The sequence below is a fragment of the Herpailurus yagouaroundi genome, unplaced genomic scaffold (assembly GCF_014898765.1).
Source record: "Herpailurus yagouaroundi ecotype Mexico unplaced genomic scaffold, PumYag 67690, whole genome shotgun sequence".
NCBI classification, from domain to species: domain Eukaryota; kingdom Metazoa; phylum Chordata; class Mammalia; order Carnivora; family Felidae; genus Herpailurus; species Herpailurus yagouaroundi.
In genome coordinates this window covers 3,095,154-3,121,763 of record NW_024420490.1, presented here as the reverse complement: position 1 = coordinate 3,121,763, position 26,610 = coordinate 3,095,154, and the positions used below count along the sequence as shown (strand labels likewise).

The 26,610-nt window shown below is 40.8% G+C and overlaps 1 protein-coding gene across 7 annotated transcripts in view; it reads right to left on the bottom strand.

The window, feature by feature from the left end:
- Positions 1–26,610, bottom strand: part of REPS2 (RALBP1 associated Eps domain containing 2) — a 234,510-nt gene that overhangs the window by 50,707 nt on the left and 157,193 nt on the right. For 4 of the 7 annotated variants that reach the window (XM_040468333.1, XM_040468327.1, XM_040468330.1 and 1 more), the window contains 2 exons: positions 19,071–19,132; positions 17,272–17,364 (listed from right to left, as the gene is read on the bottom strand). In XM_040468333.1, coding sequence (XP_040324267.1) covers positions 17,272–17,364; positions 19,071–19,132 — 155 coding nt within the window. The remainder of the gene's footprint in view (positions 1–17,271; positions 17,365–19,070; positions 19,133–26,610) is intronic. The other 3 variants (XM_040468334.1, XM_040468331.1, XM_040468332.1) reach the window with 1 other exon arrangement.

Below are 26,610 nucleotides of genomic sequence, written 5' to 3'. Positions count from 1 at the left end.
GGGACAGAGAGAGACAGAGCATGAACGGGCGAGGGGCAGAGAGAGGGAGACACAGAATCGGAAACAGGCTCCAGGCTCTGAGCCATCAGCCCAGAGCCCGACGCGGGGCTCGAACTCACGGACCACGAGATCGTGACCTGGCTGAAGTCGGACGCTTAACCGACTGTGCCACCCAGGCGCCCCTGGGCTTCGATTTCTTATTCTCATGTAACTCCTATTAACATCCAGCGGAACTAACGTTCTGTGGAACACACCTTGGGAAACAATGACCTACAGGTTGCGTTTTAGAGAACAAAGGAAAACTATTCCATTTGACCTCAAGGCCAAAAGCCACATTCCACACCTAATCCTTTGAGAGGGGCATTCTGCCCTGCCGTGGTCGTCTTCGTTGTGGTCAGCAGGTCTAGCTCTGGGGCGTTTCTGCGAGGCTCCCTTCCCCAAGAGTGGAGAGGCAGGGTGAGGATGGGGTTGCTGCCTGGCAAGAAAGGCCCACCTTCATTTCTCCCTTCCTCGCGCCTTCCTCGCAACAGCAGCTCTGGCTGCTGCCAACTCCTCTGTAGCAATTAATTTACTGGGCTTCCTTTAAAAGCTCCTGGACACAAACACAACAAAACCACTCCTTATAAGAGCTAAAGCAGATGAACACAACACTGATAAATTACCGGTTTGTTTAAAGTAGCTTAAAACAACATGTCCCAGATTCCTGTCTGGACCGGGCAGGCTAGCATTGCGAAGGTCCTACAGCTCCCATCTGAGTCCACGTGCTGACTCCACCTCCTACCTGGGCCGCTGCAAAAACTGTGCTGGGTCTTTTTCTAGCCTTCAGTTTTTTCTCAGTCCAGTGTACCCCGCACACACTGAGGAACTAATTTTGTGAAACACCTTCTCTCATCAAAACACTTTTTCCTAAAAGCCTTTCAATTGGTCTGTAAGGCCTATGGCATAGCACCACAGGCCTTAGGGACACTTGGCCAGTTAAAAGACCCTCCATCATCTGGCTCCAATTTACCTCTGCATCATAACTGCATTAGTTTGCCCATATAGAACCAGCTCCAGGCACGTAAGTATTACCTGAATCTTCAAACACACCAGAAATTTCTTCCCAACTCAATTCTGTTTGTTCTAGACCTTCTATGCCCAGTGGTTCCCAAATGTAGCTGCACAGGAGAATTATTGGGGAATTTTTATAAATTACAGACTTTTAGATACTACTCCAGACTTCCCTGATTAGAATCTCCTAGGGGTGGAGCACTAGAAACTTCTATTTTAACAAGCTCCCTGGGTAATTTTTATGTAGCCAGCCCAGACCAACTGGGGACCATCGATGGCCCAAACTCTTCATATAAGTCTCCAAGGTCCTAGTGTGAAAAAGGCCACAGGTGCTGCCCCAAAAACGAACTAGGCTAAAGTGTTTTCTTGTCCATTTACCATGAAGGAAATAGGGCTGTCTGTCATATGATTTCATAAATAAATAATGAAAGGTGGGCAAAATCTTCAGCAATAAGATTTTTACTTACTGCAAATTTGCAGGGTGCCTGGCTGGCTCACTTTGTGGAACATGCAACTCTTGATCTCAGGGTTGTGAGTTTGAACCCCACGTTGGGTGTAGAGATTACTTTAAAAGAATAAAATCGTAAATAAATGTCAAATTTGCAACAAAACAAAATCAGGGGAAGGGGGAGAAAGGGAATTAGAGAAAGGTGATCAAGAGGCACAAACTTCCAGTTCTAAGAGAAGTAAGAGGGATGTGTTGCACAGCATGGTGACCACAGCTAATGCTGCTGTACGATGTATAGGAAGTTATTAAGAGAGTAAATCCTAAGAGTTCTCATTATAAGGAGAAAACTTCTTCCTTTCTTTTCTTTGTTTTTATTTTATCTATATGAGAAGATGGATGTTAGCTGAACCTATTGTGGTAATCTTTCACAATATATGTTTATCAAACCATCACGCTGTACATCTTAAACTTACACAGTGATATTACTTCTCAATAAAACTGAGAAAACAAATCAAATCTTTTTAAAAAGTAGTCTAATTGCAGAACTTGTCGCTAAGGTGGGGGTAATTGGTGAAGTTATTTTATAAGCTTTGTAATATTCATGCTACTGACAGATTAGAAAAAGAAACTCAAATTTCATTTAATCCCCAAGAATCCAGGCAGCTTCCAAGACTGGGAATCACAAAGGCAGCAGCTAAGTTCTAGGCAGATAAGCAGATGATTGTGCCATGGCCTCTAGGGAATCCCCAGCATCCCACTGGTATTCATTCGGTGCCTACCTTTCACCAGACCTCCATCTCTGCTAGGTAAGAGCACATTAGAAAAGCCACGTGGTCACACCCAGAAATAGAAGATGCAGAACCAGTGGCCAGGAGCACACTGGCCACAGCAAACCCCGTCATTCCACAATCAGTTTCAGAGAGAGGGTCCAAAAAACTGAATTTCTCTGCAAGAATGATTACTAAAATCCATGACCCCAGCCACCTATGAGAGACAGAAATGGGGCTGATGCATACGCATGTGGAAGGCAAGATCTGTGCTTTGCTTCACTATCCTTCTCCCAGTGCCTAAGCAGAGTGGCAGCACACAGCAGGTCCTCGGATCAATGTGTGGAATGAGCTAGTAATGAACTCAACACTGTTTTGTGTTCCACTGGACAAGTCAAGAATTCATCCTACAGTAACCGGAGCCATGGAGCACATCGGTTACAGGGCAGAGGTTTTGGAATCGATCCAGGGTTTGCACTTGCTGGGTATATAACCCCCCGGGCACGCACTTAACCTCTCTGAGCCACAGTTTCTTCATCTGCACTAGGGGATAATCCACCTAACTCCTAGCATTTGTAAGATTAAGCAAAATAGCTGTCTAGAGTGCTAAGCACAGTAACATAATAACTGCTCAGTAATGGCAGCTACTATCATAATTAAGAGTAAATATACAATTGGTTTCCCACTCAAAGATTCCGCAACCTGCAAATAGCAGCCAATTCAACATAAAGGACTCTTACTCTCTTGCCAAAAGATGAAAACTTACACTGAGAAAGTGCTGACTCCGGTTTAGATTATACACAGATCCCATAGAGCAGGCTACCCACAATCCAAATTTGTGCCACTGGATGTTGCTGCTACCAATAGTGAAGGGAAGACGCTTTTAAAAATAAAAGCCTTTACAGGTTTCATGGCTGCTTCAGCACAGACATCTCGGGCAGCTTACACTGAACATCTCTGGTGGCCCCTAGAGCTGGCCAACCCAACACCAGGGACACACCCAGGTGAACACTGACAGAGGAGCTCAGGGACAACTGCTCTAGAAGTGGATAATCAGTAACTAGAATGGGCAACCAGTCCCTGGATACAGCAGTCACACAGCACAGTCTCTTGGGAATTTTTGGGATCCACTGGATTACAGACAACGCCATAAAACACACTTATTGTTAGAACTAAAGGACCATGGGTGCTTTATTTTGGTCTAAAAGACAAATACCTTGACTACGCCTGGGGTTTTGGTCTTCTATTTCCAATTTCTAGTAATAGAACAGAAATTTGAGTCAAGTCTGAGCCTCACTCCCTATTCATCACACTCCTAAAGCCATATATGACAATGCGATCTGCAGAGTTGACAACACAGACCACATAGGTAAGGTGATCTACACGACAGGGTTCTCTTGAGATTCATGTTTCCCAATGACTAAGGGTGAAAAAAGATGCCATATGCATACCTCTTGCCATACTAAACAGATGCTTACTTAAACGGGCAGCACCACCATCACAATTCAAAGGCGTCTAGATAGTAGGCCTTTAGAAATTCCTTTTGCTGGTTCCCCAGCCCTGACATAATAGGTCCGGGAAACAATACAAAAAGCATATAAAAATTTCAAATTGCCTCAAAGCCCTAGCCTCACTTGATATTTTACCACACTTAAAATTTTGAATACCACTCCCAGTTCCACTGTTCTGTATTAGTAATCGAGTGTGTGAACCACTTCTCTTCTAACTAGTGATAGCTCATAGTTAGATTGTGATTAATGTCCTCTTTTGGGTTGACATAGCTCTTCCTGCATGAGCTATGTCCATCAGAAGAAGGTGGCTTTTAAAAATTTCAATTAGAAACAGTTGGCGGGAGAGGGAACTATAAAAATTATGTAAGAGTTAGGAGCCAGTCATAAAATAAACTCAGTATTGATGAGAATGTAGGAACTGGAACAGGCACACTGTTGATAGAGCATAAATCAGTACAAACACTTTATAAAACTGTTCAGCAGTACCCACGAAGGCTGAACATAGGCCTAACCTATGACCCAGCAACTCTACTGTAGGCATACATCCAAGAGAAATGAAAACATACATCCACTCAAAAACTTGTACGTGAATGTGCACAGGAGCATTATTCATAAGTGCCAAAATCTGAACACTACCCAAATGTCCATCAACAGTAGAAAATAGTGATACCTTTGCACACATAATGGAATACTATACAGCAGTGATCTAAAATTACACACAACAATATGAATGAATCACACATCTTTTAAGCCCAAAGAAGACTGACACAAGAGTATATACTGCATGGTTCCACTTATATAAGGTAAAAAATAGGTAAAACTGATCTATGCTGTTAGAAGTCAGAATAGCAGTAACCCTACAAAGGAATAGTAACTGGAAAAATAGCCTAAGATAGGCTTTCTGGGGTCCTAGTAATATTTTGTTTCTTGATTTGAATGCTGATTATACACATGTGTTCAGCTTGTGAAAATTCATTCAGTTGCACACTCAATGGGCACTTTTCAATATGCATGTTATACTTCAATAAAAAAGTTAAAAAAATAAATCCAGTAGAGCCAATTTCCTATAATGTCCTTAAAGTGCCACCTAGTGGCACAAGTTAAATGTAAACAAGAGGGAAGCGTCATTTCTAGTGACTTCAAAAATATTGTCCCATTTCTAACAGCACATTTTACGACTGGGCTGAAACAGTGCCCTAGACTAAAAACAAACAAACAAACAAACAAACAAACAAACAGCTCTTGTCTGGCGCAGAGAATCCCTAATACAAGGATTCAGCAGCAAGTGACGCTGTCGACTACGCAGCGCGCTGGTACCAGCGAGCTGATGACACACGTCACCTCCCAACCCCACCTGTGATCAGTCACAGTGGGAGTATTTACAACACAGACTGTGGAGTAGAGATTTTTCTTTTTTTCAGAGAGAAGGCTTACCAACACATCAGGAGGTGATACCTACAGAATTTGCTGAACAGAACAGGGTATTCAGGAAGAGATGGGGGAAAAAAAGAAACTCTTTCTCCTGTTTCTCCTGGACAGGCTCTTTCCTTCCCTCTTTCTCACCTTAAAGGCACACCCTTACTCTGGTTTCTTCTAGTGAGGCCTGAGAAACATAAAGTTATGAAAGCCTACCCATAGCAAGTCTTTGAAGCTGCCAGATGAATAAAGAATATTTTCTCCAGGTTTTGCTAGTAAACTCTGAAAGATGGAGCATCTTGGTCGATAAAGGTCCTCATGGCAAAGCTGCAAACTATAAATATAGGCATCATGACCCTTGAGTTAGGAGATAGTGGGTTAAAAGGCTTATGAGGACCTGTCTTTGCATCGATTCTTCTCCTTCATGTTTCCATGATTTACAGAAAAAGGCAATGATCTAGATTTGGCCTACAGGGTATAGTCTGCTGACCCCTGACCTAGGCAGAGGGCCAGCCCATGAAAGTCACAGAAGTGGGCAAGAATGCCATTCTACTATAAGTGGTTTTGTAAGCCAGTTTAGCACTCATTCTATGCTAAGGACTGGCCACTAACTTCTGGTTACCCTGAGCCTGTTTCTCCGTTTGCCAACTAGAACCTGCTTCTGTTTTGCTGGGCCTGGAGTGATAATAATCATAACGGCTACTTGTCAACGAGACCTGACTATATGCCAGGCACCACTCTGAGTGCTTCACGGATACGACCTCATTTAATCGTTTTAACAACCCTATGAAAGCAGACACTACCACTGTCTCCACTTTACACATGATGAAACTGAGACAGAGAGACTCAATAACTTGCCCAAAGATACACAGCCAGTAAGACACAGAGATAAGATTTGAACCCGAGCCCAGGTTCTTAACTACTCTGTCTACTGGCTCCCTGGGCCTGACTCCTAGTTGTCTTCTGCTGTCCTTTCCCATTAACACCATAGCACATCTGGACACCCTTCCATCCTGCCCCACTTCCGTACCCTGTCCTTCCCTGACACACAGCACAGAGGAATGCTTCTTGGTTTTTGTCACTGTGTGGTAAGGAGGACAGAGAAAAGAAATAAGGATTCCATTGTTTAGGAACCTAGAAACCAACCATAACTGACCCCCAGGGGAAAACTGGGCTAGCTTGTTAGTTCAAGGAAATATGGCACTCAGCTATCGCTTGACAATACAGCATGAGAAAATGGATTTAAATGGATACATATACCCACCAGGAGAGACCATAAAACGGATGGTGTTAGGCATGACTGCCTTCAAACGGTGAGGAAAGATGAAGGAGTACAGGATAAGAAGCCTGTCGCAATTTTTGTGTCGTCATAGTACTCGGCAAAGCATGGGCCTACTGTAAGCATATTCCATCAACACCTGACGAACTGACTAGATGAACTCATGGCATCTCCAGAGGAATGATGCCAGCAAAGAAAGCTTTACACAACTATACCATGAGCACAATACAGTAAAGGGGGGGGGGGCTAAGAAAGGACACAAGCTCCTAGAGGTGTGGTAAAGCTAATTCGGTAAGAGGGTTCATAATATAAAGTGTATCCCTGATAAAGATAACTGTCAACTCAATTGTTAAGAAGAGACAGGTTAAGGGGCGCCTGACTGGTTCAGTTGGAAAAGCGTGCAACTCTTGGTCTGGGGTTGTGAGTTCTAGCCCCATGTTGGGTGCAGAGATTACTAAAAGAAAGAAAGAAACTTTAAACAACAACAAAAAAAGAAAAGATAGCTTAAGAAAATAATTCTGAGATACGGTTGGATAGTATAGCACAGTAGAAGGAACTGGTACACTGAGGCAAGACAGCCAGGGTTAGAATCACCGCATTAATTCCTACTTGCTGTGCATACCTTGAGGAAATCCTCAAGTTCTGCACACCTCGGTTTACTTATCTGCAAAACGAGAACAGCAACAGACCCCATCACACATGGCCGTTATGAAGATTAAGTGAGTGAATATTTGTCGAACAATTAAAAGAGCATCTGACATATAGCCACTATATATAATTATTCATTATGCAGAAGTTCTGCCTTTTTGTTTCCTTTTAAAAAGCAGAATAAGCTACACTTGGTCTTTTGCTACCCCAAAAATAGCCCACTGACCAAAGTGTGAAGGCTATTTTGGCCAAGATAAATGTAAGTCTGCACTAATAAAGGCACTTCAGCATTTTCACTGAGTGTATGGAAATACTTCATGTTTAGAAAATTATTCGAGGGTGCCTGGATGGCTCAGGTGGTTAAGCATCCAACATCGGCTCAGGTCATGATCTCACGGTTTGTGGGTTCCAGCCCCGCATCGGCTCTGTGCTGACAGCTGAGAGCCTGGAGCCTGCTTCGGATTCTGTGTCTCCCTCTCTCTCTGCCCCTCCCCCGCTTGTGCTTTGTCTCTGTCTCAAAAATAAAATAAAATCATTTTGTAAAAAACTTAAAAAAAAGAAAATTATTCGTGGGCATGGAGAGTGGAGACTCTCACTAACTTTTGCTTAGCAAATCTATAGTTAATTTTTGTGATGTGCAATGAGTGATTTTTCTCTCTCTCTAAACATTTATCATTAAATTTCTAGTACGTCCTCAGAAACCCTTCCCAGCTCCACTCTTCACAATAGCTACCTAGCTCTGTCACTCACTAGCTGTGAGGCTCCAAGGAACTCGCTTTCACTTTCTGAATCTCAACTTCTTATGCTGTAAAATTATATGCAAGGACAGATGTGAGTGCATGAGCATAAAAAGTGTTAAAATTAAAAAAGACTTAGGGGCGCCTGGGTGGCTCAGTCGGTTGAGCATCCGACTTCAGGTCAGGTCATGATCTCACAGTTTGTGAGTTCAAGCCCCGTGCCAGGCTCTCAGAGCCTGGAGCCTGCTTCAGATTCTGTGTCTCCCTCTCTCTCTGCTCCTCCCCCGCTCATGCTCTTTCTCTGTCTCTAAAAAAAATAAATGTTTTAAAAAAAAAAGACTCAGACACACTCAGAAGCAAGGTCAAGATCCCTATGGGGCCAAATCACAAAGCAGTTGGCCAGGCTGAGGGTTCGGAAGCAGGTAGAGGCAACTGAGAGCTCACAGGTATTTAAATGTCCTCTATGAGGCAAAGGACTGGCGCCAAGTTCATTTCCTGAAGCCAGAGGCTAAGGTGGCGCTTTGCTACCTGTAAAGCTGCAAAACCAGGATGAAGTCTGCGAAGGTGCTCCGTACTGCCTACTTAGGAAAGGGAGCGGAAGCACAAATAGCATCGCAGCCTGGTCTCAGGCTAAGCCACCGCCTGGTGCCATCTGCACCATCTCTGACATCTGCACCAGACGCAAGTGCTGAACATCGAGTATAAGAACTGGCCTTACACTGGAGGCCCACGAGTGCAGGACCACGGGGTGTGGTTGGCCAATGAACTGCTGGACGCCAATGAACTGCTGGACGGAGAGGAGCTCCAAGAACTGAGAATGAAATTTAAATTTAAACTCCAATTCAAAATAAGACTGCTAAACAAATTTCCAAAAGCATGAAGAAAAAACCCAATAGTAAGAAGAAGAGCCGAAAGAGAGAGAAAGAGAGAGAGAGAGAGAGAGGGAGGAAGGAGGAAAGGGAGGGGATGAATTTGCCTCTTGACAAAAAAGAAAACAAATCAAGTAGAAAATAACTTCAAAATAATTATGCTTAAATCCTCTCCCAGTTAAAAGTAGAAAATGCATCCTTAAAAAAAACAGACAAGTATGGAACAGAAATTGGGAGAAGTGAAACAAGAACAGATTGATATAAACAAGAATGGACTATAAAACTTGGAATCATACGCAGTTACACAAAAGAATGATTAATTTGGAAGATGAAGGTTTCATCCAGGGCCTAGAGGGATCATGACATAAAAAGATAAAAGAGCCATTACTAGAAATAAAAGGTGTATTGACAGACAAAGAAACGTAGCTAACCGGACTTCAAGAAGAAAACAGAGTAAGCATAGAATCATAACCTGCAGAGATATGACTAAGAATATTCCAAATTTGAATACATGGCTTTCCAGATGGAAAATGCACACAAAGAGTCACCTGGAATAAATAAATTTAAATCTATGCTTAGACACATCACAGTGAAATTAACACAGAACATTGAAAATAAAGTTTTAAAAGCCATCCTAGAGAAAAAACAGTCAATCCAAAGGAAACAATAGATTAACAGAATTCTCAGCAGCAACAATAAACACCAAAAAAGGAGGAGGTAATACATTCAAAACACTGAAGGAAAATGAACTTCAACCTGGAATTCTGCACAATGCAAAATTATCATTTAAGAGAAAGGGCAATTAGAGTATACTCTCCAGAGAACATGGATTAAAAAAAACTAGAAGGTGGGGGGAAAAAAGAAAAAGAAAAAACTACTACAAGCTAGATTTCAGCAAACAGTTTATTTGAAGCTCACAACTATATGATTATGCAGTATTGCATGTCTTAAAAGTTCTGACAGCACGGTGTGTAAAAGTAGCTTCCAAGAGTCATTTGATTCTGATAAAGCTTTGAGTGACTTCTTCAAATTCTAGTTGTCCTTTAAGAGTGTTTTTCCCTTTTTCCTAAACCTCAATTGAAAGAGAAACTCTTTAAAAGAAAACCTACATAATTTTCCCACCAAAAACAGCTATCTAAACTATTACCAATTACTTAGCAGTTTACCTCTACATGCTTAGCAGTAAACACTTGACATTTTATGTTTATTTATTTTGAGACAGCAAGCGAACGCGAATATATGTGAGCGGGGGTGGGGGCAGAGAGAGAGAGAGAGAGCGCGCGCGCGCGAGCAAGCGAGAGAGAATCCCAAGCAGGCTCTGCACTGCCAGCACAGAGGCTCGAACTCACGAACCATGACATCATGCATGACCTGAGCCAAAATCAAGGGTCAGACGCTCAACTGACTGAACCACCCAGGCACCCCAATACCTGACAGTTTAGAGTGAAATGTCTGGAGACCTTCACAGACACCCTAATTCACACATTTACCACTCATGTAGAGTCTCTCCCAAAAGAGAGAATGTATTTCTATAAACAAGTTATCATAAGGTGAGATAGGTAAATTATAAATGAATTACTTAAGTGACCCCTTTAGACCCTCAAGAAGAGTAGAGATTCACTGAGGAGTTAAAAACCTCAAAAGCCCACTGGGAAGAGAACACGGACCAGTAACGCTGAGAAAAGAATTCAAAATCCAACCAGGGCAAAAGTGATCCAGAGGTGTTCCAGCTTACTCTGAGAAGGCAGAACACCTTATTATCAAAGGTCCACTAAATATTTTTATGTGGTACAGTCAGGAAACATTTCTGTATTCAGCTGCTGTCCCTCTTACCCAGTATTTTCCATGTAATCATTTTAATAGCAGATATATAACCCTTAACCAGAGGCGTCTTCTTGAACATTTATGTTGTCTGTATTGGTTTTTATTTTTATTAATACTAAAATAAAGGTCAGCATAGAACTTTTCCTTTCTTTTGAACTAGTTAACAGGATAAATGCTGATGGCATTTGTTGACAGCTGGCAAAACGATGCATGCTCTTTTAAACAGGGGGATTTATCCTTAATCTTTCCTCCACTATCACAATGTGAGTACTTCATCGTTATTTCTCTTCTCCTTGAACTTATCACTATGGCAGTTTCCTTTGCCTTTCTAATTTCTCATTCAATGCCAACTGTTTTGATAATAGCTTTCAAATTCCCTTTAATAAATCCCTATTAAGAGGACCTGCAGAACTCTCGAGATTCCATCAACAGAGGCTGGTTTAAACCACAACTGTGTCTTCATGTTACACCATCCTGGAGCTCTGGCTGGCAATTTGAGTAATCTATAAACCAATCCTACAACTAGGGAACATACAGCAAAATGTACTGTGCCAAAGTTAATACAGGGGAAAAAAACACCTTACGCAAAACAGAGTCATTCTATGGGAATATTCAACCTTGATAAATTCAAAACAACACTACCTACAGCAAGAGATAAATTTATGAGAATCTGATTTTAATTTCAAAGAAAGCCTTTTATTTTTAACTAGAGGCCACAAAAAACTAATTTCGAGTTTCAATGATGTTGCTATTGTTTTCCTTTCTCTATTTCATTCATCTCAACTCTCCTCTTCATCATTTCCTTCCTTCTGCCATCTTTGGGTTTAGCTTGCTCTCCTTTTTCTCATTTCTTATAGTGTAAAGTTACCTTATTGATTTTCGATCCCTCTTTTTAATGTAAGTGGTTATAGCTATAAATCTCCTCCAGAGTACTATTAGTACTATTATTCCTGCATCTCAGGTTTTGGCAGGTTTTCCTTTTCATTCATCTCAAGGTGTTTTCTAATTTCACTTACAATTTCTTCTTTAACCCACTGGTTTTTTAAGAGCATGTTGCCTAATTTCTACATGTTAGTGAATCTTCCAGTGTTACTTCTGTTACTGAGTTCTAGTTTCATTCCACCGTGGTCACTTACTATGATTTCACTCTCCTTAAAATTATTGAGACTTGTTTTGTGGCCTAACATATGGTCTATCCTGGAGAATGTTCCATGTGCACTTGAGGAAAATGTGTACTGTGCTGTTGTTGGGTGGAGCGTTCTATAGATAGATGTCTGTTAGGTCTAGTTGACTTACAGCATTATTCAAATCTTCTATTTCCTTTTTTAAATTTTTTCTAACATTTATTTTTTGAGAGAGACAGACAGACAAAGCATGAGCAGGGGAGGGTCAGAGAGCGAGGGAGACACAGAATCCGAAGCAGGCTCCAGGCTCTGAGCTGTCAGCACAGAGCCTGACACGGGGATTGAACCCGCCAACTGTGACATCATGACCTGAGCCAAAGTCAGACGCTTAACCGACTGTGCCACGCAGGTGCTCCTCAAGTCCTCTATTTCCATACTGGTCTTCCATCTAGTTGTTCTATGCATTATTAGAAGTGAGATTGTATAGAACTATGTGTAACTCCCTTTAATTCTGTTGGGTTTTGCTTTCTATATTTGAGGGGCTCTGTCATTAGGTGTGTATATTCTTCTAAACTTTTTGCCATCTTAATGGAGTGACCCTTTTTTATCAATACGTAATGTCCTTCTAGGTCTCATAACAGTTTTTTATCTTTAAGTCTATTTAGTCTGAAGTGACTACAGCCACCCGGGCTCTCTTTTGGTTACTATTTGCATGAAGTATCTTTTTCCATTCTTCCATTTTCAACCTATGTGTATCACTGGATCTAAATGAAGTCTCTGGTAGACAGCATATAGATGAATTATTTTTTAAATCCATCTCCTTCTGCCTTTTATTTGGAGATTTTTATCCATTTAAAGTAATTACTAATAAGGAAAGATTTACTTTTGCCATTTGCTGTTTGTTTTCTATGTCTTACACCTGTTTGGTCCTTCAGTTCCTCCATCACTTCCCTTTTTATGATTAACTGATTTTTTTTCTAGTATACCATTTTTATTACCTTCTCACTTTCATACTTTTTTATATGTTTTAGGTTTTTTTTCCTAAGGATTAATGTCTTAACTTTATAACAATCAAGTTTGAATTAATAGCAACTTAGTGTCAAAAGTATACTAACACTCTACTCCTTTATAGCCCTGCTGCCCCTTATATTATTATTGTCACAAATTATATCTTTATATATGTGGGCCCATTGACATAGATCTGTAATTATTTTTTTAAGCACTTTTCTTTTAACTCCTAAGGAAAAAAGACGAGCTACAACTCAACACTACTGGGTTTTCTATTCACCAATGTAGCTACCTTCACCATTCTTCATTTCTTTTTATGGCTTCGAGGTACTGTCTAGTGTCCTTTCATTTCAGCCTGGAGGACTCTTCAGTATTCATTATAGGGCAGGTCTACTAGTCACAAACTCCTCGAGTTTTTGCCTATCTGGGAATGTCTGTCTATAATGACATTGTCTGGGGAGTGGGGGTTATAAAGTGCTTCCCCAGGCCACCTGATGCCATCAGATCAGGGTTAGGAGACCCCTTTGGTCTCTGCTGAAACCACGTTTGCCAGCTAGAAAAGTATCAACCCAGGCTGTCTGCCGAGGGACAAGAGACCAAACCCCGAGATCGGTCTCTGATGACACCAGAGGGAGGGGCACCCATGGTGTCTGGCTGGGGTAGGGCAGGTATTGTCAAAAAGGTTTCTATCTAGCTTGGCTACCCCTTTCCCAGTCCTTTGACTAGACAGTAGACTTTTCTCAAGGCTTTGTTTTCTTTTGGTCTACACTTGTTGGCAATTCCAGGCTACAGGCTTCTCTAGTACCCAGTGCAGGACACATGGGAGATTTTTTTCTTTAACTCAGGCAACTCACACCACCATGCCATTCCTCAAGTCCTAAGGCCCTCAACCAGTCCACTTTCCTGTTTACATCTTTCAAAGTCCTCTGTTTATTACGTCCAGGGCCTTCCATTGTATTCAGCAGTGTGGGCAAGCAGGGAGAAATTAGTCTAAACTATCTTGTCCTCAATTGCGTTTTATGATGTTTCGACTATATTTGCAACAAAATTTTTCTTGGACAAAGGAATACAACCAGAATCTAAGACCTTAAGAATGAGAAGGATCTATCTACTTTAATCTTCACATTTTACAGAAGAGGCAATGGTAGGTCTGTGAGACGAATGTGCTTACTCCCACAAGGCTACCGAGCTACAGGGTAGTCAGGCAAAGAATAAGACCACAGACATATTCATGCAGTGTTCTACAGCTTTCACTATGTCCTTCCATCATCACAGATGAAGAGAAATCCTGGGCCTAGATCTTTTCTTAATTACAGAAATACTCATTAACATACTCTGATTTTCACCTCATCTGCAGCGTGCACCCTAAGACAGAACAGAGTAACACTCTGAAAGAAAGTGAAAGTGGCATCTTAGGTGATAGGCTTGTAAATTCAGAATAATTACTAAGTTTCTAATACATGAATACATAGAAAAATACCTCTTGACATATACTAAACTTCTATATTGATGAGTAAAATGATGATGCTGTAATCTTTGAAAGCTCACAAATATGCTTTATCTAGTATATGTGCTGCCGAAGCAAGCACCAAATATGCTTTATCTAAATAGCCAATATATTAAGGTGATTCGATGACTAACGTACATTGTATGAGATCATGTGCATGTATTACAGCAAAAGATCTTGTGATATTTGATGCATGCCCACTGAGTTTTAACTTGATAAAGAAAAAAGCCATGAGGGGCGCCTAGGTGGCTCAGTCAGTTAAGTGTCCAACTCTTGGTTTCGGTTCAGGTCACGATCTCATGGTTTGTGAGTTTGATTCCCGCATCCAGCTCCGCGCTGACAGTGCAGAGCCTGGTTGGGATTCTCTCTCTCTCTCTCTCTCTCTCTCTCTCTCTCTCTCTCTTCCTCTCTCTTTGCCCCTCCCCTGCTCATTCTCATTTTGCTCTCTCTCTCTCTTTCTATCTCAAAATAAATAAACTTCAAAGAAAAAAAGAACTCAGGGCATACCAGCAACAAATCCCCTAGATTCTCAACTTCTTCCTTGAACATTCCTTCTCTTGCCTTAATTCGGTGTTTCTCAATCCTGGCTGCACTTCAGAACCATGTGGGGAGCTTCTTAAAACTCCCAATGCCTGAGCCTCCTCCCTGGGGGTGGGACCCAGACATCAGTAGGTTTAAAGCTCACCCAGATGATTTCACTGTGCATAAGGGTGAGTACCCCTGGACTGACACCCTATGTTCTCCCTGCAGGGACTGCTCCCCCAAGAGAACTCTCTTGTCAGGGGGCCCTTCTTCTCCCCCAGCTCTGGTACCACCGGGACTCAAGTGGGCAGGCCGCTGGTCCTCATTCCCACCTCTAAACACTAAATCTCTCTCCCTCAAAATCTAGCTTTCTACATTTCAGACAGTTCCTCAAACAAATGGGGATCTCTTGCATGCATGTTTCCTTGCAATTGCTTTTTCTCTACAGTAATAGTCTGCATCCTTCGGCCATCAGAAAAGCAAAGTTCTCATTTAAAACTCACTTCACTGGTCATCTCAGCCCTTCCACGAAGCCCTCTCAGTCTAAGCTTAAGAGTATTGATCAAATGCTTCCTCCACAATGCATCCATTCTGCAGTGCTATTTTAGTATTCATTACATAGCCAACGAGAAGCACCTGCCGTTGTAAGAAATTCGTAGTATAAATAGGAAAATTGTGAGCACGTTAGTCTACAAAGAGCCCCAATTCATCAAATGTGGTGCTAATATAAAACTGGAAAGATTACCCCATGTACCAAAAAACCTCTTTTCTTTAGAAAGATTACTGCCATAAGAAATGTAGCATGGCATCAATACTATGAAACAGATTTAATTGTTGGAGTACCGATCAGGCCCTTAGCAGAGAAGCAACCTACAGGACAAGCCACTCCGCAGATGGCATTTTATTCAGTTTCTATGCAAAGCATGAGGTACCAAGTTTAACTCTCATTTTAATGCTGCTCCATATGAAACAGTTCACTCTAATTGCTGTTTAGTCATTTATGTTATGAATCAGTCTTTTAAAAAATTAATAAATAAATGTGTCACCTCCTCTGAGCAGAGCCAAAATACCATGCCCTGTCTCTAGCCCGTCCCCAGGAAAACAGAGAACACAAACCATTTGATTCTTTATATAGTCACATGGTCCCTCTTGATCTTACCTATAGTACGAAAAATAAAAAGATCTGTTTCTTTGAATTTATTCCTTTTCTTAACTCCAGAGCCCCATTTGTATAACTTAATCCACATGTTCATATCATAATGGTGCTTAGTAGAAATAGGAGCCAGCGAAACTGCATTTTATGCTAAAAACCTATACCTTCTCCCTCTCACTTGACAAAAGATACACTTTTAGTGTATGTAGAAATGATCTATATATACCTTTGTGGGCACAGTTGCAAACATAGAAGCGCTTTTCTCTTACATACTTAAAACCTCAAAGGGCATCACTGGCCACGAAGTTTTTTTAACAGTGTTCCTTTTTAGGGAACAGAATGTTTTCATGTTTATTATAATCTAGTCTTGCCCATTTATCAAGTTAAATAATATGAAATTTTTAAATCAAAACCTTTCTATCTTACAAAATCTCTTCTCAGAGCTACCAATAAATAAAAGATTTAAAATATAACCAAGCTTCCTTGTTTTCTCCCCTAGGTACTACAGTTTAAGCCTCATAAAAATGAGTCTGTAGTTAAGTACTGTATATATATTTTTTCCCAAAGTCAAGCCAATTGTCCATATATAACAAGGAACACTCAAAAAATGTGTTTAACAGAGCAAAAGACGAATTCGGAGCGCTTAAGATTTGCTGTAATAAAGCTTGCTGCGAAGTGGTAAAAATGACCTCATGAGAGAGTAAGCAAGAAGGAACAGAAAAGCAAATAAGAAAACACAACAAAGTGAAAACATGACAATCTGAAACCTGAAGCTAATGTGTAGTAAACTTTATTTTGCATTTTCAATTCCTCTAGGGAAAACTATTCACCTAAGTATAAAAATTTAACTTCAATCACATAATATAGAGAGGAGGTGACAGATTAAAGAGGTTTGGAAATGTTCTTACCACTACTCTAAGGCTGGTGTATAATGTTTCCTAACAACCAAGCCCTCAGGATATTGATAAGTATTTTATAAATAAAGAGGTGAATGGTCACAATCACTAGGAAATTGCAAGCTTTACCAAATTTGACCAGGTTTCTTTACTGTAGAATTTCAAACCCTTCAATGAGCCCATTCGCACCGCGAACCTCCCTAAGCGGGTACCGAGGCCACAGCCTGCAAATCTGTCTTACCACAGAGCCCTATGAACGTCTCCCAGAAGACTACTTTATCACAAGCAGTTCAGGAAAGACTAGAATATACAGGTGCCCCATCCAAGTGGTTAGGGGACTCTCTCCCAGGGCCATTAGGAATTTGACACTGCACAAAGACTAAATACTATCATGTGTTCAGTACCCAGGATTTCCTCTGTTGAATGTGTGTGTCCCACTTACAGAGGAGGACAGGGGGAGAGCAGGGGGAGGTCAGTAGCGAAGGGATTTTCTGCCTGCATTTCTTACACACCTGTTTCTGCAGTCTGAAATCTCCATAGTTAGGCAGCTGAGTTGGAGGCCTGCGCTGAGCACTGCGCTTACTGTTTACCCTGAGATGGGAAATCTGGTAGACAAAGAAGCAGTCTCGTTCATTAACAGTGACTTGAGAATTCCCAGCCCCCCATCAGATCCTCAGTCACTAAGCCCCAAGGCAGGCAGGAAGCCCACTCAAGCAGGTCAGACGAGGTCCGCTGATAGCAGCAACACATTTCACAACCGGGAAATAACTGCTGTCACATGTGCGGTAGAAGATAAGGAGGTTGGTCACAAAAGCCCTTTCAGACAGGTCTTCCACGCATTCATCCAGGCGGCTCCCAAGCCCCAGTTTGAAACCAGCAGCTGATGGGTAACCGCCTCCAGAATGCCCACTCTTCTGTTTTGACAAAGTCCCGGTTTGCTATTGGTGCCAATCAGGAGCTTGATCTCATCTATGTCCTCCACAGGAAGACGGGGTGAAGGCCTTACCTGCCAATGCAACAGATCACCGTCTTACTGTATACATACACATCGGCTTCAAGGATGGGGAGGACAGGGATGTTTAGGAGATGGACTCTGACCGGGGAGCTGACTCTACCTATTCGCTAGCTATGTCACCTTAGCTGACTTGCTTGACCCCTGTATGTTTCAATTTCCTCATCTGTATAAAAATAAAGCATATTAGCACCTACTTCATAGGAGTTTTGTGAAGATTAAATAACGTGCTGAAAGCACTTAGCACAATAGGTGCTCCATAAACAGAACTAATAATTTAAATGAGCAGAAATTATAAGCAGGGAAAAGCTCGGAATGGAACTAAAGCTTGCTATTAGATATAAATGAGTATTTGTTGGCTGATTAATCAACAGGTCTTAGAGCCAATCCTGGAGCGTTGGAAAGGGGGTTCTCATTCGTTTCTATGTGAGTCAGGAAGAAGGGGGCTTTTTATTACCCTTCAGACTGAGGCAGGAAAGCAGGACCTCACTGTATTTGCACCTCAAGGTTGAGTGGATGCTAAAGATGATCTAATTCTCTAAAAGAAGGACAAGCAAATGTTAAAAGTGGCTTCAGAGACTCAGCGAATCCTAAGATGTGGCATACGGAAAGATATGCTCTGAGCAGCATTTTCTGCCGAGAGTTAGAGAGGGCCTTTAAAGGCACAAAGTTTCTTCAGCAGCAGTTAACAAAAGGAAGGACCCGTAGTGCCCTTTACCGCATTCCGCAGATTTGCTGCTTCCTTCTCATTTCCAATTCTACGAGCAGTGTTGATGAATAAGGCCATAGCAGCACATAAAAATAAGGCAGAATGAATTCACAGGCGAAACAGATTTTGGTGACACACTCTCCCAACTCCTGATGTTTCAGCTTATTATTCCAAAGGAAGATACCAACCTAATGAAAGCACTGTAGGCTCAAACCACAGCTCTAACACCATGGTGATGGCCATTTATTTTTAGTTTATGCAGAATTCACAAAGCTCCTAAAACATGATGAAAATATACACACCCAGACTGTACATACTATACAGAAACACCATGTCCCCCACCCCCAAAGCCAAAGGTGAACCAATACACATTTGTTTGGTTGCCTATTGAGGGAACTTCCATTTTTCTACATGAGGTTGAGGGACTGGCTAGGTAAGAAGAAATTCAACCGCTCTCTCCTTTGTCCAGATGTCATCTTGGGAATGTGACCAGGCAGTTCTGTGGCTATCAACTCTTGCAAAGGAAGCACAGTGATAGGACCACTTCCCTAGTACCGAACAGTTCACAGAAATCAACTTCTGTCTCCTACCTGTGATGGACAAGGTCTTGGAGGGAGCGCAGGCGGCGGAGGTAACAATCCTGACTTAGTAGCTGAAAAGAAAAACACATACTGTTAAGAATTCCCAAACACAAAACAAATACCCCTCCACTTCTTAACTAGGAATAGCAATTGCAGTTAACATGTTTAAGTTATTAAAATCCATCTGAAGGCTTAATTTTAAAAAAAAGCACATGCTATTTCTAATCCCTTTTTCATCTGGATCCTACCTTCTCCAAATCCAATTATTTATATAGGCTGTTGTGATTAAGACCATATAAAACAGTAAGGAAAAGACACCTTTTGATCAAAGCACTGGAACCCAGCACGGGAAAGGCGGTCAATCCCTCATTATTCTGATGTTAATTATTTAGTTTCAAATCATCTAGGCCCTTAGGTTTCTCTAACATGTCTCCCTCTCTCCCGGCCATTACACTGCTCATTAGCTCAGCAAGGAGGCTACAGAAACGAAGGGAGCCAGAGTTTCCGTGACGCAGCTCTACTGCCCTGTAAGCGAGTAGGTCTGACAGCAGCAGGGGACGCTGGAAGAGACGGACTAAAATGATGTTTACAGACCCTTCAAAGATCTCAATTGCCTTTTCTCTCCCTGATCCTTATTAGCAGAAATAAGAAAATCTGTTTCTAAAATAATCTGGCCCCATTTGAAGGATGAAGGGAAGTTTCAGTCTAATTTTTTTTTTAATTTTGTGAGATCTAGAGAAAATTTGAGTTAAGCCAAGAATGTCTGAATTATAACTTAACAATGAAAATAAACATCTGCTAGTGAATTATAAATCAAGTCCAAAATCACACACAAGAAATAACTTTATTATCACACACTGGCAAGTTAAACCATATTCTTTACAAACTCCTTTAAAAAGCACACTGTGCTCTATATAACCGTACACAGCTTATTGGCAATTCTATAATATGTGTGCTAATATTTGGACAATTTTCTGTGACTTAAAAATAAATCATAGCAATGTGCCAAGAACATAAAAGTTTTTGTAAATCACTTTTGATCTGACCTAGCTAGACCAGACATGCCCAAAGATGGAGTTTGGGGCTTTCCACAAAGGTAACTTAAGAGTAATTTCACAGAGATTTGCATTCTGAGCCAGGGCAGAGATATGGTACAACCATGTGGGTCCATCAATGACCTCTCTCAATCTGTCTCTCATTAAAATTTATGAAACACATCAGCGGGTCACAACTCCAGTGGTGGTAAGACCTTGGACAGTCTTCAATAACAAAGCGTGTAGCAGCAGAAAAACAAAAGCCTTAGGAATTATCCATCTCAGGGTCCCAACTCTAAAGGTCCTCAGGATTGGGCCTTTAAATTACCGGTTTCTTTTAAAACAAAACTTGAAAAATCTACACGTGCTTTTAAAGGAAAAGCCTTGCACCAGAACAAACTGTGTGTTAAAAATCACCCTTTATTAACAAAAGAGGCCTAAGAATCGATAAGCCGCTTAATTAAACTTCTGCTTCCAGCCAAGAGGGAGTAACAAAGACCAGATTTATCCTCCCATTTGAAACAGCCAAAAACAAACACGTTTTTTATATGAAACAACAATTTTCAACACTAGAACAAAACACAGAAAACGACAGTTTTCAAGACACTAGGAAACCAAGCAACAAAAGACCGTGATCCCTGAGAGGCAGGAAACCAAGCAGGTGAGTTGTGGGTCTCACTGTTCCCGCTTAGTGTACTCGGATACAGGACCGACACATCATATTCGGGTCTGGTACATTTCATTTGTGCTATTTTTTAATTAAAAAAACAAATGCCCTATCTTTATAAAAGATGGTATGAGGGTGTTTCTGCATATACTTTTGGATAAAATCGTATCACCTACAAACATGAACAGTAATTCAGTTGCCTCTTTTCAGTACCTTTACCTATTTTGTGTTTTTTACCTTACCTGGCAAGAACATCTACTATAAAGTTGACTTGTAATGATCATATGGGCATTCTTACCTTCTTTGATCTCAAAGGTAAGGCTGTCACTATTTCACCATTAGTATGGTACTTTCCATAGGTTTCTTGTAGAAATGCTATAACCAATTATGAAAATTCCCACCTGTTGAGATTTTTTTATAATTTGTTGATGATTTTTAACCAAAGTTGTATCTCCATCCACTGAGATGATGGTATGATTTTTCCCCTGATAATTAGTTAATATGATAAATTACATTATACATGTTTAAATGTGAAAGCACCCTTGCCAGCCTACAATAATCCCAACTTGGTCAGGTTTTTAGATCTGCTAGATTTAGTTGGCTAATATTGTGCTTAGGATTTTTGCCAACCATATTCATAAATGAGACTGTGATCAGTAAGTCTCCTTTCTCATGTAGTTGTCTGTCAGGCCTGATTCAGCCAGAAAATGTTCCCCATGTGTGCTCGGGAACAGGCTGTGCAAGATCGAAGATTGTTTTTGTTGCTAATGTTGAATGGCAGGTACAACTTGCCAGCAGAACTATCTGGGCCTGAAGTTTTGTTTGAAACAAGATTTTTAATGATTTCATTTCTTTAATTGTTACAGGATTATTCAGAATTTCTAATTCTTAAGTCAGTTTTGAGAAATTTTATTTTTCTAGACATTTATTGTCTAAAGGCTCATATTTATTGCCATAAAGGAACTCCTATGCCCTCCTCTACTCATCTTAATCTCCGTGCACCTAACTTTTGTTTTTGATTCCTCATACTATTTGTATCATCACTCTACTTTCCCTTCACCGAGCTCACTTGACATTTGACCATTTTATTACTCTTTAAAAAAAAAAAAAAAAACTTGGGGCACCTGGGTGGCTCAGTCGGTTAAGCGTCTGACTTTGGCTCAGGTCATGATCTCGCAGTTTGTGAGTTCGAGCCCCGCGTGGGGCTCTGTGCTGACAGCTCAGAGCCTGGAGCCTGCTTCAGATTCTGTGTCTCCCTCTCCCTCTGCCCCTCCCCTGCTCACGCTCTGTCTCTCAATAGTAAATAAACGTTAAAAAAAAAAAAAAAAACTTTCCTGAGCCTCTGTATTGCCTGCCTCCTTTGTTTCATTAATGTCTGTTCATCTTGCATTTTCTTTCTTTAGGCTTATCCTATTGTTCTTTTTCTAGCGTAAAAACAGTTGCCAAGCTCAATTTCCAGTGTTTCTTCTTTTCTAACATAAGCATTTAGCGTTACAAATTTTCTTCCAAGAATCACAGGTTTTTGATATGTTCTCATTCAGTTTTACAACTTTCCTAATTTCCATTACAATCTCTTTTATGATAGTACCTTCCGTTTGAAATTCATCCTTTAGAATTTCTTTCATTGAGCGTCTGTTAGTAGCAAGCTTACTCCGTTTGTGGGACTGAAAGTCTTTATCTCACCCTCATTCTTAAGAGAGTATTTCCCTGGGTCTAGATTCTAGATGGACAGCTACTTTCTCGCAGCACATTAAAAATAACATTTCGCGGTCTTCTGGCCTCCATTGCTGCTGCCGAGGAGTCAGGTGTCCATAGAATCGTTTTTTGCTAAGTAGTCAGTCTTCTCTGTTTGCGGTGCTCTGCAGTACTGAACCTGACGCTGAGTCTGCCTAGTTCTTCATCTTCTTTCTCTTTCAACACCTACTGAGCTTCACTGGAATTTCTAAACCATGTGGCATCCCGTTCATTCTGGGAAACTCTGAGCGATTCTTCAAATACTGTCTTTCTGCCAGTTTCTCTACCTCTCCTTCTGGAGCTCTTTGTCTAAACTGTGCTGTGTTCTGGATAATTTTCTAATATCTACTGTTCCACTGACCAATTCCCTCTTCAGCTGCGCTTAATGTCCTGTTAATCCTGTCTTTAGGTTTATTTCAATGACTGTTTCATTTCTAGTTCTATTTGATCTTTTTTCAAAGGGCTTTTTTTAATTTTTATAATTTCTTGGCTATGTACTCATTTTCTCCATTTCCTTTTTTCCCCAAATTATTAAACATATTTATGTAACAGTGTGTGTCTGATAATCCCACAATCTGAGGCCCTTGTATTTACTACTATTTTGCTGCTCCTGCTATCTATCTCTCCTACTGGTCTATTTCCTAGAGTGCTTGGCAACCTTTGACTCTAAATGCATATCCCTTGAAACTTTACCTGAAGAAATACTTCGGGCTCTGTGTGGAAAGTGGGTTCCTTCTCTACTATGTCTGCCAGAACCAGAAACTTGAAGACACTTTAAACTATAATCTTGGCCTGATACTGTGTAAGATTCCTAGTTTCTTTACTATCCTGAAATTTATTAAATGCCCCATAGTAAGACTTTTGAGTATAGATAGTAGCTTGAATATGTGCAACTAATCTCACTCTTACCTCATTAACAGTGAAAAGAACTGTTTAAACTTTCTTGTTTAAATTTGAAACTAGGAAAAGAGATGAGTGGCTGATGCCTAAATCAGCAGTAGAGAAAGCAGAGACTAATCAGTTTGTACCACACAAGCCCCTCAGTTCTCAAGAATCAGTGACATCAAACTCCTCAGGAAGTAGGGGTAAAATGAAGAAAGCAATAAAAAAATAAATAAAATTAACTAACAGTGAATCCTACTTCCTACCCTTTAGAAGGGCATACCTTCACAATACCCTTGAAGATCAGGTTCCAGCTATACCTCATGCAGCTTTTGGCTTCAGCATCCCTGCTCCTGTGGTCCCCTCTACCTGCAGTATCCATGCCCTACCCCTACTTCACCTTAATAGCTCAGAATATAGTAAGTATCCAACAAATATCTATTTGAACTAATCTAAGAACTACAGGACCATGATCCATCAGAGCAGTTAGATCCTAAGATATTTCTCCCACATTCTGCATATTTGCAGCATATTTTCCACTCCAGCAAAAGGCTAGAAATATTTTTCTTCTCCAGGGAGGACACCTGGCCGAGATGAAGGCATGAGGCCATACTGAAAACAGGGGGATCTAATAAATATATGAATTCTGGATGCTGAGACTTCCAACCCAATTCCTCTCTGCTCTCAAACTTCTGTATCCAGAGACTGAAAGAAGTGCTCCAGGGAACTAGACCAGCCAAGAAGGAAGATCTAGATACCAACATTCAGAGATCTCCAACAAGTCATATCATTCTACCATGAAACCCAAAGGTGGCAAGTCCTATCCATTTACCCGTATAGTCCAATGAGCTTTTTTACCACCTTTATTTTGTCTTTAAGTTTATTTATTTTGAGAGAGAGGGAGAAAGAGAGAATCCCAAGCAGGCTCCACACTGGCAGTGCAGAGCCCGATGTGGGGTTCGATCCCACAAATTGTGAGATTGTGACCTGGGCCAAAACCAAGTGTCAGACATTTAACCAACTGAGCCACCCAGACACCCCTACCCCTTTTCTTAAATAGAAACAGATGATGAAGTATTATCAGATAGCTGCAGAAAATTTCTAATCTAAGAGCAGTAAGAATAGAAAAAGTTAATCTAAAGAGACAGAGTAGATCTATATTAGGAGAAAAAATATAATGTATATTAGTATCATCATAACAATCATTCAGTTTATTCCGGAAATATTTAAACATTTACTATGTGTCAGGCATTGTTCGGAGTGCTGGGAAAACATCAGTGGAAAAAAAAAAAAAAACAGGAAAAAAGGCCTACCCTCATGAATCTTTATTCTACTGAGAAGACAGATAATGGGGTGGAAGTAAGGAATGAAATTTCTAAGAGTCATTAGGGAAATCCTCAGTAAAAGGTAAGAGAGATTATTTGCAAAGACGAAATACTCAGATGCTATTGAAAAAAAAAACAGTCAAATAATTAAAAAGAGCACCTGGAAATTAAAAACGTGAGAGGAGAAATGGAAAGCTTAATAGAAAGGTTCAAAGATAATATAAGGATATCTTAAAGAAAGTAGGATAACATCCAAATAAAAGTTCCACAAAAAGAGAGTAAATAGGGGCGCCTGGGTGGCGCAGTCGGTTAAGCGTCCGACTTCAGCCAGGTCACGATCTCGCGGTCCGCGAGTTCGAGCCCCGCGTCGGGCTCTGGGCTGATGGCTCAGAGCCTGGAGCTTGTTTCCGATTCTGTGTCTCCCTCTCTCTCTGCCCCTCCCCCGTTCATGCTCTGTCTCTCTCTGTCCCAAAAATAAATAAACGTTGAAAAAAAAAATTAAAAAAAAAAAGAGAGTAAATAGCTGGCACAAAAAGAGACACTCAGATCAATGGAACAGAATACAGAACCCAGAAATGGACCCACAAACGTATGGCCAACTAATCTTTGACAAAGCAAGAAAGAATATCCAATGGAATAAAGACAGTCTCTTCAGCAAGTCGTGCTGGGAAAACTGGACAGCAACATGCAGAAAAATGAACCTGGACCACTTTCTTACACCATACACAAAAATAAACTCAAAATGGATGAAAGACCTAAAGGTAAGACAGGAAGCCATCAAAATTCTCAAGGAGAAAGCAGGCAAAATCCTCTTTGATCTTGGCTGCAGCAACTTCTTACTCAAGACGTCTCTGGAGGCAAGGGAAACAAAAGCAAAAATGAACTACTGGGACCTCATCAAAATGAAAAGCTTCTGCACAGTGAAGGAAACCATCAGCAAAACTAAAAGGCAACTGACAGAATGGGAGAAGATATTTGCAAATGACATACCAGATAAAGGGTTAGTATCCAAAATCTACAAAGAACTTATCAAACTCAACACCCAAAAAACAAACAATCCAGTGAAGAAATGGGCCAAAGACATGAATAGACACTTCTCCAAAGAAGACATCCAGATGGCCAACCAACACAGGAAAAAAGGCTCAACATCACTCATCATCAGGGAAATACAAATCAAAACCACATTGAGATACCACCTTACACCTGTCAGAATGGCTAACGTTAACAACTCAGGCAACAACAGATGTTGGCAAGGATGAGGAGAAGAGAATCTCTTTTGCATTGCTGGTGGGAATGCAAACTGGTGTAGCCACTCTGGAGAACAGTATGGAGGTTCCTCAAAAAATTAAAAATAGAACTACCCTACGACCCAGGAATTGCACTACTAGGTATTTGTCCAAGGGATACAGGTGTGCTGTTTCAAAGGGACACATGCACCCCCATGTTTATAGCAGCACTATCCACAATAGCCAAAGTATGGAAAGAGCTCAAATGTCCATCGATGGATGAACAGATAAAGAAGTTGTGGTATGTATGTATACATATACATATATATATATACACACACACACATACACACATACATATATATACACAATGGAGTATTACTTGGCAATCAAAAGGAATGAAACCTTGCCATTTGCAACTATGTGGATGGAATTAGAGGGCATTATGCAAAACAAAATTAGTCAAAGACAAGTATCATATGACTTCACTCATATGAGAACTTTAAGACACAGAACAGATGAACATAAGGGAAGGGAAGCAAAAATAATATAAAAACAGGGAGGGGGACAAAACATAAGAGACAAATATGGAGAACAAACAGAGGGTTACTGGAGGGGTTGTGGGAGGGGGGAGGGGCTAAATGGGTAAGAGGCACTAAGGAATCTACTTCTGAAATCATT